The sequence below is a fragment of the Rhinatrema bivittatum genome, chromosome 16, assembly GCF_901001135.1.
Source record: "Rhinatrema bivittatum chromosome 16, aRhiBiv1.1, whole genome shotgun sequence".
NCBI classification, from domain to species: domain Eukaryota; kingdom Metazoa; phylum Chordata; class Amphibia; order Gymnophiona; family Rhinatrematidae; genus Rhinatrema; species Rhinatrema bivittatum.
This window is the reverse complement of record NC_042630.1, coordinates 22,787,506-22,802,815: the sequence shown is the minus strand read 5'-3', so window position 1 is coordinate 22,802,815 and position 15,310 is coordinate 22,787,506. Positions and strand designations below refer to the sequence as shown.

General features: G+C 47.0%; 1 protein-coding gene across 1 annotated transcript in view; it reads right to left on the bottom strand.

The window, feature by feature from the left end:
- The window catches only part of LOC115077979 (insulin receptor substrate 1-B-like), a 37,624-nt gene extending 25,954 nt beyond the window's left edge, over positions 1–11,670 (bottom strand). The window contains 3 exon segments of the mRNA XM_029580477.1: positions 9,574–9,682; positions 9,685–9,741; positions 9,743–11,670. Coding sequence (XP_029436337.1) covers positions 9,574–9,682; positions 9,685–9,741; positions 9,743–9,931 — 355 coding nt within the window. The 5' untranslated portion in view covers positions 9,932–11,670.
- Between the last annotated feature and the right edge of the window lie 3,640 nt (positions 11,671–15,310).

Genomic DNA, 15,310 nt, shown 5'->3' with positions numbered 1-15,310 from the left:
ATCAGAAATCCTGTGCATAAATGCTATTTTTCCTTAATATATATCAAACAGAGAAAGTATTACTGGAAAGCTACTGCTGCCCAGCCACTCAGCCCCACTTAAACGTCTCCTTGTGCGTTAGCAGCTGTGTGTTTGCCACCATCAGGGAGCACAAACCAGGCAAGTCAGATAACCATCTCCTCCCACCCTATGCTGCACACACACTGAATGCTGTAAACATGGTGAGAGGGGTGGGGAGAGGAGGGAACAAGTGGCCACTCAGCAGAACCAAGCGCCAGACAACAAAGCACAAGCTGGCAAAAGGGATCAGACAGAAAAAGAAAGGAGGAAGAGAAAAATCTGTATTAACTGTGCTTTACAAGATCATCTCTTCGGTCCCAGCAATGCCCCTTCTCAGATGGATAAGGTCAAGACAAGGAAAAAAAAAAAAAAAAAAAATCTCGGCACACCCTGCCCTTAGTTTAATATTTTCTCTGTGCAAGAACAGACTGCAAACATTAAGGAAAAATAGCATTTATGCACAGGATTTCTGAACCGGTAAGACACAAATCTGCCTCTTCCCAAATCATTCTGAAGGGATCTTTAGGGCTGATAATCCTTTCAATAACCTCAACCTGTGTAAGTCTTAGAACTGAGAGGTGAGGGGGAGAGGGGAAACCAATTCATGGACCAACAGCTGGACAAGCAGTAAATTATTCCCTGCCAGGCATGCCAGTGCTAAACACTCCCAAGGAAGTGAAAAGAAGAAGCATGCAAGCACAGTAATTTGGAAGGGTCATATTTTATGTAGACACATCCGGCACAACATTGGCCTGTTCAGTCAAACTGGAGACACCTCTCTGCCACCAGAGGGAGGATCTTGGAGCACCCTGTGTAGTGCTACAGTCTAGTGCTGCAGACCTGCAGAATAAGCGCATATGTAGGTGTGTGGCGGTGGGGAGGGGGCAATGTTAAAAAGATGGATTTAGGCTTATTAGAAGTCAGCCCTTCTCGCCTTGATTTACCTCAAAAGTTAAGCAGGAATTTATCAGAGGTACACCAGTAATTCTGCAGATTGGCTTTAAAAATGGTTTATAAAAAAAGCAAATAGACTGATTAATCAGTGACCTTCAGATTCTCCTGTGCACGTGCCAGACAGGGTAAAGGAACCCTGACCTCAGACGATTAACTCATCTGTGGTTGTTGGGGCAGACACCACCAGCACAGAGAAATCTCTCTTCACCTATCGTTTACCCAATCATCTTATAATCCAGCACTTTTACCTGTTCATATCTCACGGTGATCTCACATTTCTTACACCCAAACATTTTACTTAAAGATCTACAATGACAGGGTGAGATTACCGCACAGCATGAGCTGCTGCAGTACAAGCTTCCCTCACGCACTGGGGGGAGATATGCATTTCCCAGCTATGTGGCGTGTAAGGGAACCTACGGCACTTGTCCCTAGTCAGTAGGCCACCAGACTGCAGTCATATTACAAGGCACAATTAGACGCTTGGGCAGAGGCTAAAATGAAGACGCTGATAGGGTATGTACAAGAGAGGAAAGAAAGCAGACACGAATGGGAAAAAAAAAAAAAAGGGTAAGGGAAGTGAAAAATAAAGGACCCGCATTAGAGATGGGGACGGAAGCAGTTGAAAAGAGGCAAGATCAAAAAGATGAAGGAAGGGCTAAAAACACAAGAGAGCTACAAGGGACAGAACAGCCGCCGAGAGCGCCTTTCTGCCCACAGAATGCAGCTAGAGAGGTACAAGAACCCCAAGCTCTGTCCCCTGATCACACAGCATTACTGCCATTCCTTTCCCCCCCTCCAATACCACAGACACCTCATGTCACTTAAAGAGAACAGTCCCACAGATATCTGCAGATAAACGTTTGGCCCACCCAGTCTCTTTGGTTGCCCCCACCCTAAACTGCTGTAACTAAGGGTCTCTCTCCCCCGACTACCATCAGTACATGCCTGGCCACCTGCAGGAGAATGCGCATTTGTGTCCTAAACTGGGAAGTGTGGCCAACTCAGCCTGCTGCCCAAGCTAAGAACATACGGGCCAATCCTGTAAAGTGCGGCTGCGTTTACCCTGCTCCTAAGCCGCTTTTAACTCACGTTCCGGCCGCGTTAGCCCTTCCTGCGATCCCGAATCCCCTTTAACCTACTCCTACCGCGTCCTAAATTCCCCGGGTAACCCCTTCCGCCCGCGGCATGTATATTGCATGCAAACGAGCGAATTAGCGCGATATTGCATGCAAACGAGCGAATTAGCTATTCCCCTAGCATCCCGTAACCCGCGCCCCGACTAACGCTACCTTTCCCTGCCGCTTTGTCGCGCGTTTAACCTGCAAACTTACCGCCTACCCTGACCCAGGCGGTAGAGGCAGGGGTCAGGGTAGGTGGCAAGCTTTCCCCCCGCCCCCGCTCACCTGCCCCGGCCGCGATCATGGGTGCCGGTCTCCGTGGCAGCCCCAGTCCTCTCCCCTGCTCCCGAAGCCAAAAAAAAAAGCTTTTTTTTTTTTTTGGCTTCGGGAGGAGGGGAGAGGACTGGGGCTGCCACGGAGACCGCTTTCCCCCGTGCAAGTAAGTTGTTTCGCCGCTTGTCTCTTCTCCCCCCTCCCGGAGCAGGGCGCGAAAAGCCGCCTTGCTCCGGGAGGAGGGGGGACACTGACAGCGGCGAAGCTTTCCCCCAGCCCGGACACCGGCGAAGCCAGAAGATAGCGGCGGAGAAAACGGCGAAACGACTGTCAGTGTCCCCCCTCCTCTCGGAGCAGGGCGCGAAAGCCACCTTGCTCCGGGAGGAGGGGGGACACTGACAGCGCACAAGCAGCGATGGAGAAACGGCGAAACGACTGTCAGTGTCCCCCCTCCTCTCGGAGCAGGGCGGAAAAGCCGCCTTGCTCCGGGAGGAGGGGGGACACTGACAGCGGCAAAACTTTCCCCCAGCCTGGACACCGGCAAAAAACTTACTTTTTTGCAGCCACGAGCACGAACACGATCTGGCCTGCCTTAGCTCCTCCCGACAAGATGGCCGCCTGCACGGGGAAAGCGTGCAATTGGCCGCTGAAGACCGTGACGTCACGACATCACGTCTTGAGCGGCCAATTGTACTCTTTCCCCGTGCAGGCGGCCATCTTGTCGGGAGGAGCTATCGGAGCCAGATCTTCGCCTTCCTGCTCGTGGCTCATGGCTGCAAAATTGTAGTTTTGCCGGTGTCCGGGCTGGGGGAAAGTTTTGCCGCTGTCAGTGTCCCCCCTCCTCCCGGAGCAAGGCGGGCTTTTCGCGCCCTGCTCCGAGAGGAGGGGGGACACTGACAGTCGTTTTCGCCGTTTCTCCGCCGCTGTCTTCTGGCTTCGCCGGTGTCCGGGCTGGGGGAAAGCTTCGTCGCTGTCAGTGTCCCCCTTCCTCCCGGAGCAAGGCAGCTTTTCGCGCCCTGCTCCGAGAGGAGGGGGGACACTGAAAAGTCCTTTCGCCGTTGCTTCTGCGCTGTCGCCGCCGTTGCTTCCTGGTATCTGTCATTTCAAATGACATTTGAAATGACAGATACCAGCGTGGCGTGAAGCCTTAGGCCCGCGCACCCAGGATCCTGTATAGGCGCTCTATCCAGTATCCTGGTTTGCGCGGGACTAAGGCTTTTCGGACGCGGCTTACATTTACATATAATTAGGCTTCAGGATCGCGCGGTAGGTGAGCTGCTCTGTGCGGGCGGTAACTGCGGGTGCCGTAGGCACTAACGCAGCTCTTCCTACCGCACGATACAGGATTGGCCCGATAGTAATCTCCTGTTATAACTGCATCGCCGTTAATCTCGCCTTAGTTTCTTGGGACCTTGATATAGCTCCATACTGCAGATCAGTTTCCCCCTTTTAACCTTCTTCTGTTCCAGACTGACCATATGGTTTCTGTAACAAGACCAAGTAATCCTCCTTCCCTTTTATTTTAACTATTTAAAGCATGTGAAACATACAAAAAGAGCAAAAAAATAGCCAAAACTAAAAGACAGCATACAAGTGATAAAAAACCAAAAACTGAAATGGACCCCAAATCCCCTGTTCTCATCTTCTTCCTCTGTCACAGAATTCTTAAATTCTTTCACAGTCGAGTTACTATTACCTCAGCTTATGGCCTTTGTAACCACCAGGGCAACTATGCAATTGCCCTGTGCAGTGCTTCCCAAACCTGTCCTCTAGGACCCTCAGCCAGTCAGGTTTTCAGGATATCTTACATGAATATGCATGAGATAAATTTGCATGCAATGGCGACAATGCATGCAAATCCATCTCATGCATATTCGTGGAAGATATCCTGAAAACCTGACTAGCTAAAGGTCCCAGAGGACAGGTTTCACAGCCACTGGTCTAGCATATCTGGGGTACAGAGGGGGAGGGAGGTAAAGCAAAACAAAACAAAAACAAATCCTGCCGCTGGAAGGAGAAGCAGACCCCCAGGGGACATGTTGGCACTTTAGGAGGGTAGGTTATTTTTGGATGGTGTCTCTCTATAAATAGCCCCAGAGTATTGAGACATGTGTTAACATCCAGTTGCTCTAGGGAACAGTTAGCGACAACTAAGTTTGTGCTATTTGGAAAATAATGCAGCTGTGGCTAGCCTTGTAATTTTATTTGCATAGGATTACCTATGAATTAGCTGGTTTGCATGCATTAGTAGCTGCTTTGCATGTATAAAATCTATTTTCTATGGGGGAACAGATTTTTGATCAAAATACTGCTGAAATAAACAGCATGTTACATGCGATAATAGCTTATTGCAGCTTAGTAAATGAAGCTATAAGTTTGTACCCAAGGCACTGGGTGACTTGCTGCCATGGGAAGGACAAAGAAGAGAGTGATTGCGGCCCAAGCACAGGGTGGGTCGCTTCCAGAACAGCTGATGGCATGCTTTCTTCAGAAGAGCTATGGATCTCAAGATCCTGCAACAACCGAGGTTCCCAATCAGTGTGCCGGGAAGTCTGCAGGTCACCAGGAGAGAGAGAAGAGGGGAGCAAGTCTGTCTCTCCTCCCCCCATCAGCATTCGGTACCTTTCAGTAAGTAATAAGGTAAAAAACAAGGGACAGGAAAAGAGAAAGCATGAGCAAGCAACACTGAAGGTCAAGGGGGCACCAAGGCTGGTAACAGGCTACAATTCTCCAGAAGCCAACTGGGGCAGTGCCAGCAGATTGACCTTGTTAGAAGGTAACGTTGGCTTTTTGTAAATGGCATTAAGATCTGCAAAGAATGAAAAGTCTCATGCATTTGGGGTATAGAAAGGCCAAAGGAACTGTGCATAATAGGGGGTGAGAGACTGATATGCGTGCACTGGGAAAACCTTGGGGCAATAGTGCGATGATCTGAAGGTAGCGAAGCAGTGGCGCAAGGTGATGACCAAGGCCAGAATGAGTTAGGCTGCAAGAAAAAGGAGGAGGAGATAATGTCCCATCTCAAGAAGGTGAGAGGGTTTTTTCCCTTTCTAATTTCTCCTCCCCTCTACTATACAGTATTGTGGGCCATATCCCACAATACAGTAACCCTAATACAGGATTTCTTTAATTTGTTTTACTGGAATTCCTGAATGGGTCAATTGAATGCTTTTGTTGCTATATTGGAAACCCTAGCTAGTCTTGTTTAGCAAGTTATGTTTTATGGAATTTAGTGAAATTATATAAAATTAAAAAAAAAAAAAAAAAAAAGGTGAGATAACAAAGAAGTCCAGGGAAAAGCAATTAAAATAGTATGGCATTTGCACAAAAAGGCCCTATCAGATGAGACTTAAGAACCTAAATATATACTCTCTAGAGAAGAGACAGGGAGACACGACAGGCTTATATTAAAAAGGTAGTAATATTTACAAACAAAACCAAACTATCAAACCCATAACAAAATTACTGCTAACATTTTTATGGTGTGAGCAGCCTTCTTAATTCAGACAATGCCGCTTCAACGTGCTTTGCTTAGGAACTTGGCCACAGAGGCAGACCCAAGCTTTATCCCCAATGTGTCTGTGTGCATCAGTACCCCGGACTGCAAACTCAGGGCCCAGCATTGGCTGTCATCCAAATCCAATTCCCCTCCCACCATCAAAGTGGAAAGGTATTAAAACTGCAAAGACATCTCTTCCAGGGAAAGGAAGCTGTAGAACTATCATGATAGTAGACCGAAAAGCACGAGAACATATTTTTTCTTGGAAAGGGTGGCAGATGCCTGAAATGCCCTCCCTGAAGTGGTGAAGAACCAAAAAAAAAAAATTATTCAAAAGGGCATAGGAAAAACACAGAAGATTCCTTCTGGCAAGAGGACAGAAGTGAAGCACTGGGGTAACCCTGGTCAGTTTCTACACAAGGGTAACCTGCACAGAACAGCAATTACATCCCTAAACACTTTGCTGTGCAGATTGGATGTGCTATTTGGTTTGTATCTGCTGTCATGTATTTACAATGCATATGTTACTACACCATCCAGCAGGGCCTCGCAGACCTAGATAGCTAAATGTTCAGACGGCAGCCTCACTGGTTTTGGTGGCTGCTTGAATTGCTGCATGGTTTAGAGGTGAGAAGGGAAGGAGGGTGGGTGTGGGAATTTGTAGGTTTGCCTGGGAACTAAAAAGGACTTTTTTTTAAATAAAATGTCTATTCTGCCTCATCCAGGATAAAAAGCAATATCCTACAAGCAGATAAGCTTCCATGGGTACTTGCCAGGTTCTTGTGGCCTGGATTGGCCACTGTTGGAAACAGGATGCTGGGCTTGATGGACCCTTGGTCTGACCCAGTATGGCATTTTCTTATGTTCTTATGTTCATGGCTGGTGACTGGGATATATCCTTAGCAATGTAGACTGCAATAACAGCACAGACTGAATGGGGCAATTACACTTTTTCTAAAATCTTCTACCAGGTTACTAGATGACCAGTAGGGGGAAGAAACAGGAAGAGACCAGAGGCTGCTGGCAGAGCCCATCCCCCTAGCAGCCAGAGAATGCAGGAGAGGGCAGAAGCTGTTGCATTAAGAGGGAAAGGGGGAGGGAAGTCAATGCTGGGTAAGTGTGGGGTGGTGAACGCAGGAGCATGTGCCACTGTCGAATGGGTGCAGAGTAAAAGAAAGCACACATTCGCTCTGAATGAGCATGGGGTTTAAACAGTTGGGAAAAAAGCGCTGAGCAACTGGCAGGGTGAAGACAGAGGGTGCTAGGTGGATGAGCAAGGCAGAGAGAAAATGCTGGCAATGAGGAAAGAAAGCAAAAGCTGGAGCTGCTGCTGGTAGATATAAGGGGGCAGAGGAGGAGGAAAGGAGTAGGGGAGGGAGACCCAAGGCACATAATACCCTTGCACCAGCCCTGCTACAGGCCTAAATTGCCCATCCTACTACTGACACTAATCTCCCTGTGCCGAGAGCCATGATACCTGCATACTCAAGATTCTAATCCCACCACTTACACTAATCTCACTATATGATCCTAGTACAGGGGTTTTCAACCATGTCTTGGAGTTCCTCCTAGCTAGTTGAGTTTTCCCAGATATCTCCTAATGAATATGCATGAGAAATTTGCATGATTGACACAGTTGCATGCAAGTCTATCATATGCACAGTCACAGTCCCTGATTGAAACAAAGTCAACTGCCTAGGGCAGCGTTTCCCAACCCTCTCCTGGAGGCACACTTATCCAGTCAGGTTTTCATGATTGTCCCAATGAATATACATAAGATAGATCTGCATACATTGGAGACCCATGGTATGCAAATCTCACTCATGCATATTCTTTATGGATATCCTAAACATCCAACTGGCAAGGTGTGTCTCCAGAAGAGAGTTGCAGGCCGACACAGTACAGTGCAGCCAAGCTGCACATTTTACTTTAAGAAATTAGCGCCTACCCAAAGGTAGCCGCACATTTTACTTTAAGAAACTAGCGCCTACCCAAAGGTAGGTGCTAGTTTCTGCCGGCACCGGGAAAGTGCACAGAAAAGCAGTTGAAAACCATGGCCTAGGCAATTGGCTTTGTTGCCTTTGCATCAATCAAGGCCTGTGAACATGCATGAGATAGTTTGAAGGCATCAAATATCCAGGCCAAAGAGAATCCTGCTTCTGCTTGTGTTAAAGCCATGCGACAGCACAGCTTCAAAGGGGCACCACCATGGCACTCTACTTATGGGCACCAAAATCTTAACTCTGGTCCCGTGCAATTATTGCTGGGTATCCTGAAAACCAAAAGGTACGCAGTCAAAAGATTAAGGGTTATTATTGTTTCATTTTAGTGCAGACTGTTTTGATTTATTGTACACTCTAAAATTATCATACACTAACTAGAACAAATGACCGCAACTGGAGAAGGGTAAACTGTGGAGTGCCTCAGGGATCTGTACTAGGATCAGTGCTTTTTAATACATTTATAAATGATCTGGAAAGTGGGGTGAGAAGTGAAGTGATCAAATTGTTTTGTAGATCAGCAGGCTACAAATTTTTTAAATAAAATAAATATTCTGAGTTGTTATATCACAAGCAGATTATGAAAACTTGCAAGAGGACCTTGTGATACTGGAACACTGGACATTTAATTAGCAGATGAAATTTAATGGGGGACAAGTGCAAAGTGATGCACATAGGGAAAAGTTACCCACATTATGATTACACGATATTAGTTTCCATATTTGGAATTACCCTCCAGGAAAAGAACCTGACATCATAGTGGAAAATACTTTTAAATTCTCAGTTCAGTGTGCAGTAATGATCAAAAAAGTCAAACAATGTTAGGAAATATTAGGAAAGGAACAGAGAATAAAAAGGCAAAATGTCCTAATGCCTTTATATTGCTCCATGGTGAGGCTGCAACTTGAGTACTGTGTGCAGTTCTGGTCACCACATCTCAAAAAATATATATTTGTATTGGAAAGGTACAGAGAAAGGCGACCAAAATGATAAAGGGAATGGAGCAGCTCCACTATGAGGAGAGGCTGAAGAGGTTAGGGCTGTTCAAGCTTGGAGAAGATACGGCTGAGGAGGAAATGAGAGAGGTCTATAAAATCATAAGTGGAACAGAATGGGTTATTTTCTTTCACAAAATACAAAATCTAGGGGACATGCCATGAAGTTAGTAAGTAGCACATTTAGAGAACATTATTTCACTCAAGGAACAATTAAGCTCTTGAATTCATTGACAGAGGATATGGTTAAGGTAGTTAGTGTAATGGCTTTAAAATGTTTTTGGACACGTTCCTGGAAAAAATAAATCAAGAAACTTATTAACCAAGGGGACTTAAGAACTAGCCACTACTTTTATCACTGCATGATAGCAGAATGGGCTCCATTTACTGTTTGGGATCTTAGCAGGTACTTGCAACTTAGACTGGCCACTGTTGGAACAGAATACTGGGCTCTACGGACCCCCAATCTGACCCAGCATGGCAAATTCTTACGTTTTTATGGCTAGTGCAGGGGTAGGCAGCTCCGCTCCTGGAGTGCCACAGAGCTAGTTTTCAGGATAGGAGCGTGCCAGCCTACCTACGCTCCTCCCACAGCGCGAGAATTCCCGCCCCTCCCGCCAGACTGCCACGCGGAACTGCCGCAGCCCCGCCCCCCAGCGGCGTCTCTCACCCTCCGCAGAGCAGTTCCTGGAGCGCCGCGTGCCACTGCTGCTGCTCCTCCTCGCCGTCGGCCACCACCCCGAAGCTGCCGTCGCGGCCGTAGAGTACAAGCAGGAAGCCGGTTGGCGCGCGTCTACCCGTTTGTTCACCGCCAGCGCGCCCTCCAGCGGGCACGCTCCGCCGCGGCGGCGCTCCACCTCCGCCGCCGCCAACGGCCGCCCGGAACTTCTTCTCACTCTCGTAGTACTCCAGACGCGCAGGCCCTAGACCACTCGCGCAGCGCAGAACGAAGAACCGCCGGCGCGAGGACTTCTGCTTCCGCAAGTAGCCGCACTTCTTCACGTCCCCGGGCAGCGGCTGCTGCTCCATCCCAGCACCAATCGTTCAAATGATCAATAATCAATGGTCCAAAAAAGACAAGTGCCCTTCCAAAGCCGATTGCTTTTCAGCCTGCACGGTCACCCTTGCATTTTATGTTGCATATAAAGTGTCAGATATCCTTGACAATGTTATAATCCGATTGTTATCGTGTACACTTCATTCCCCCTCCCTTAAAATTCGAGCCCTGGGCAGCAGTGCCCATCCATATAATAAAAGTACCAATCTCCTGCACAGTAAGTTTCGTATTCGGAAAAGGTCAAGGTCCTCCCTATCGCTTACATCTTGTTTTGTAAACAAATTAAGATCACTTTCAATTTTCACTCAAATAAGAAGAGGGTGCTAAAACGCAAATTCAGGTTTAAATCACACGTTTGCACTGAAGATGATTTGATTTCAGGAAAGAATTTTGCATTACGCCACTGTGCACGTTCCAGTTAATTTTCCAAAATAGCTAAATTGCCATCAAATACAGGGGTGGATGGAATGTTTGGTGACTTGATCCTTCCATTCTCCACGTGCATTCAAAAAAGGTCTAAATAATTATCTTGCTACCTTTGCAGTCTTGTTAAATTCATTTGCCCTGCAGTTCATTCTGATATAGTCTGTTTTGGGGAAAGGGGGAGGGGGTTCACATTTAAGATGAGGTCCCTGTATCCATTTGCATATAAAAAGCTTTTACATTTGCAAGAGAAGATTTAAAAAAAAAAATCCACGTACAGCCAGCAAATGATAAATAGTCGTTTTCACCACCTTCTTAGGCTGTTTGTCATCGCGTTTTCATTTTTGACCGATTTGCTGTTGAGGTTTTAGTCACCAGTTAAAGTCATTTAAACCCTCCATGTGCTTGGTGCCCCTGCAATGGCAGACTTCGGTCTTCCAGTTGTATCTCCTTGAGCCAAATAATCTTTGGCCTCCCTTTTATTAAGCTTGCTTCCAGCAAAACCAAAAAGATATCTCGTCCTAAATCACTTATGTGCAAAACAGCTGCTTTGTTGATTTGGTTTGGGTTATTCCACACGTATAGAAAAGCTGATTTGCTTCCCATTCAGCAGGGGATGCATCTTCACTTTCTTTCTCAAGCTGCAAAAAAATACAACGTTGCTTAGCCAGAAAAAAATGAACGATAAATATTTCGCACATTTTTTTTTCTAAAGCTACAAAGATAGAAAAAAAAAAGTATAAATCTAAACACATAGATCAACAGACCAAAATTAGATCTGTCCACTATACATGTCGCTCTTTCCTGCAGGACGGTTAGACGAAACTGCAGCTTGACAGCGGCAGCGAAAAACTTTGCTCAATTTTTCTCCCTTGTCTCTGGCTTGAATCGGTCAATTTTTTTTTGGTAATGTGGAAAAAAGTGCCACATGGCTCGAAGTTAAAACTGCCTGCAGAAAAGAGTTACTTAAGACTTCGGGGGGCGGGGAGGGAGGTGTTGCGATGGTTTTCTCTCTTGTTGGTTTCAGGTCAACAGATGCAGAAAGCGAGATGTGCGAAGAAGGGGGGAAAAAAATCCCTTGGAAAACCACAGAAAGAAAGAAAAAAAAAGAAAGAAAGAAAGACACAGAACCCACTGCAGATGAGTCCAGTTGTCGCTGTTAAGGCATTTTGGCGTCCTCTTCTTTTGCCGGGGGGCTGCTTAGAGAAGAGAATGGGGGAGGGGCGTGTGAAGCGCGGTATTTTCCCTCGCCTTTCCCCCCATTCACCCACCCCTGGCCAGCCCTGGGCTGTCTGCTATTCTCAGCATTTATAGACGCCAGCTGAAGGCAGGCAGAAAGACTCCTGCTGGGTCCTAAAGAGCCCCGGCTCTGGCGTGCCTCTGCCAGAAAGCCCTGCGCCCTCTGCATTTTGCTGGGGTCTGGCTCGATGTGACACTCCTGTCCCACGGTTAGAAGAGGCTTGTTCATTGCTTCGCCAGGTTTGACTTTTGAGTGCAGCAGGCCCTCAGACTGCCAGATGGTATCTCAATTAATAACGGCTTGTCCGGTTTCTCAACCTGGCTTCTGGGTTTCTTAAGTTATTATTCTTTATTTTAGCTCCGCAGGTTTTCTCCGACTCCCTTGAGCTATGGTGCACTGATGAGCCTTCACTAATGCACAGGGATTGCCCTACACTACCATCTTATTTTCATGACCACCTCCACCCCAGTCATCACAGTGAGGGTCTGTGGCTGGGGGCCCCCAGCCATGGCTCCCTCCAAAACTCATTATGCAACACCCCCCGAGTGTGGCCACTAGGTGTCAGCAGCTGAGCAGTGGCAAGGTGTGCAGCATCCCCAACCCTTGACAGCTTGGGAAAAAGCGAAGGCCCCACCTGGGAATCAAATCCAGGTCCCTTTGCTTGTCAGTGCACAGTCCTGCTTCTGTGTGTTTCTGAGGACACAATTTTTCTTTTGGTTTTCTCCCCAAGATATTCTGCTTTTTGGCTATAATGTTTTCCATATTCCAGGTCTTCAAGCAACTTAGATCTCTTTCAAGCAGTTTAAACCCCCTTTGGCTTTCTCTCACTTCCGTAATAAAGATTCTGGTGCCGGGAGAGGCCTCATTGTCACAAGAAGAGACTCCCTTGGCTGTCACAGGAAGCCGAACGTGTCACAGGGGGGGTAGTGTTCAGATAAAATCCTGACCAGATCTTCAGTGAGACCACAACAGCCAGAGTGACCCACCCCATGAATTGGGGGAAGACCAGAAAGCTAGAGACCAGGCAAGAGGTAGCTGACTGTTCCTGATGTTTTCTGTAATTGAGCAAGCAAGGAGAATAAAGTGCTGTGCCTGGAATCAAAAGAGTCTGCTGCCTGTGGTGTGAAAGCTGCTTAAGGTACACTCGAACTGGGGACACAACTGGGAAGACTGTCACTGTTGCAGAGAGACTCCCCTGTTGTCGTAGGAAAAGGGCGAGAATAGACTTTATTATCATAGGTACTCTCCCAAGGCTGTATAATGAGTTTTGCACTGGAAGGACAGGGGAATCACTCTAGGCGAGCTGCCCATGGTAACTAGCAAAGCACAGCCCTGCCCTCGCATTCTTCTCTCCTACCCTCACTCCAGATCCTCTAAACTTGTCTGTCCTGAGCCCTCAGACAGCTGAGAGGCCAACACTGCCGACAAATAATCCAAGAGAAAAGGGAGGGCAGGATCACTTGTCTAACTTAACTGACCTCAAAGGAACAGATGCAAAAAAAACTGCCGAGGCGAGTTCCAATCTCTTTGTGTGCCCCAGTGCCGAGAGCACAGAACCGCAGACCCAGGCTGCAGTCCCACCACTGCAATCTATCTCCTCAGAACACAGAGTAGTGACACCTGAGCTGCAGGTTCCAATCCCACCCTTGCCACTTAAGGCCTCTCTTGTACCACTGTCAAGTCTTTTATCTTCCCTGTACACAATTTTAAATTGTGAAAGGCACCTCTTCCTGGGTCTCAGTTCTACTCCGTGGCTCTGTCATTGACTCTGTGTGTGAGTCAATGACAGAGCCATGCTCCATCACTCACTTTCTCCCTTCCCTTTACAGGCCAAATTGACTATCAGAGAGATGGTAGCCCCCTACCTCCTGTTTTGCTTATTCTTAGAATCAGAGCTCAAAGTTGGAAACTTGCTGATGGGCTGTAGCATGAATCCATTCAAAGTAAAGTTAAGAGCTAAAGGAAGCAGGAGAAATAAGGCTGAGCAAGAAGGACACCAACCTGGGCACATTATAAGCCTGAAAAAAAATTAGTGGTTCAATGTATTTATTATACATTTCTTTAACCAGCCAGGGGCACAGCTTGTAGTATTGTGATTGTTGTGTATGCCTTTTAATGTGTATTCTTTATTTTATGGGCCATCCAGAGCTGTAAGTTATGCAGAGGCATACGGATATTTTAAATAAATAAATGAGTGTCCAATTTGTGCATGCATTGCATTTCTTGCTCATCCATTGGTAATCCACTCTATAGAGCAGTCCAATACTCTATTGTGCCATGCTGGGTCAGACCAATTTGTCCATTGAGCCCAGCATGCCGTCCCTGACAGTGATCCAGTCTCAATCACTTCAAAGTACCTGGCAGATCCTGATGGAGAAATCTAATGCTTTGTGCTCATGCCCAGATGTGGCAATCTGCAAGGCTACCTGGCAGACAGCTGCAATGGATCTGACTTCCAAACCTTTTTAACCAGTTATAACCACTGGCCTTCATCGCATCCTCTCAGTCATCTATTCTCCAGGCTGAAGAACGAAGAAGAGCTATTCCATTCCTTTCTCTGTACCGTCCTTTTCGGGTTCTGCTGCATCTTTTTGAGATGGAGCTTCTGCTTAGTCTTGAGGGTGGCAAAAAACTGCCTCAAGAGCTTGAAACACTTACCCAGGATTCAATATGGGCCTTTCTGCACAGCAGTTTCCATAGGGTTGAGCTTTCTGTACGCCCCAACCAGGGCAGAAGGACTCCAGTGTTTAGCACCTTAATTCAAGTCTGTGAACATTTGGTCTACTACAGTAACATGATAAACAGTGGAGAGTGTGCTACAGCTCAGATAAAGACACTCCCTGTGATATCCCACACCAGCCTGCTTCCAGCTCTGTTTATAATGCATCAAAAGCGGTGGCCTCTAGGACCTGCTAGGTAAGGCTGCAGTTACAAAGATTGCAGGGAAGTTTATAAATCAATATACAGTCTATGGCTGATGTCTTCTCAGCCAATCAGATTTGGCCTTTCAGCCTGTCGGCCGCTGGCTGCCTTTTGTTGGCCAATAGCGGTCCAGCATCCAATGTGCTAGCCAGAAAGATCTATAAATGTCAATTAGTGCCTATAGGCTTAGCCAATCAGATGAGCTCTGCTCTATAGAGTCTAATTCCTATTAACCACCATTAGAAAGGAAAATATGTATTTTAAAACTCACACTTATTTGAATCAAACTCACGCCTATTCATTGTCAGTTCAAGGTAAGATACCTTCAGGTACAATAAGTATTTCGCTATCCGCAAAAGGTTTACAAATCTAAGCTCCTGGTCTCAAAGGCAAAAGGAAACTGCAAAGGGTACAGGGGACAAAAATGTTATGGAGCACAGGCAAAATGCAAAGACTGCAGTGGCTGAAAATTCTACAGGAGACTCCAGGAAATGTAGAGAGCACAGGGCTGAAAACACCAGAGGGAGACTCCAGCAAGTGTAGAGAGCGCAGGGGCTGAAAACACCAGAGGGAGACTCCAGCAAGTGTAGAGAGCACAGGGCTGAAAACACCAGAGGGAGACTCCAGCAAGTGTAGAGAGCGCAGGGGCTGAAAACACCAGAGGGGAGACTCCAGCAAGTGTAGAGAGCACAGGGCTGAAAACACCAGAGGGAGACTCCAGCAAGTGTAGAGAGCGCAGGGGCTGAAAACCCAGAGGGAGACTCCA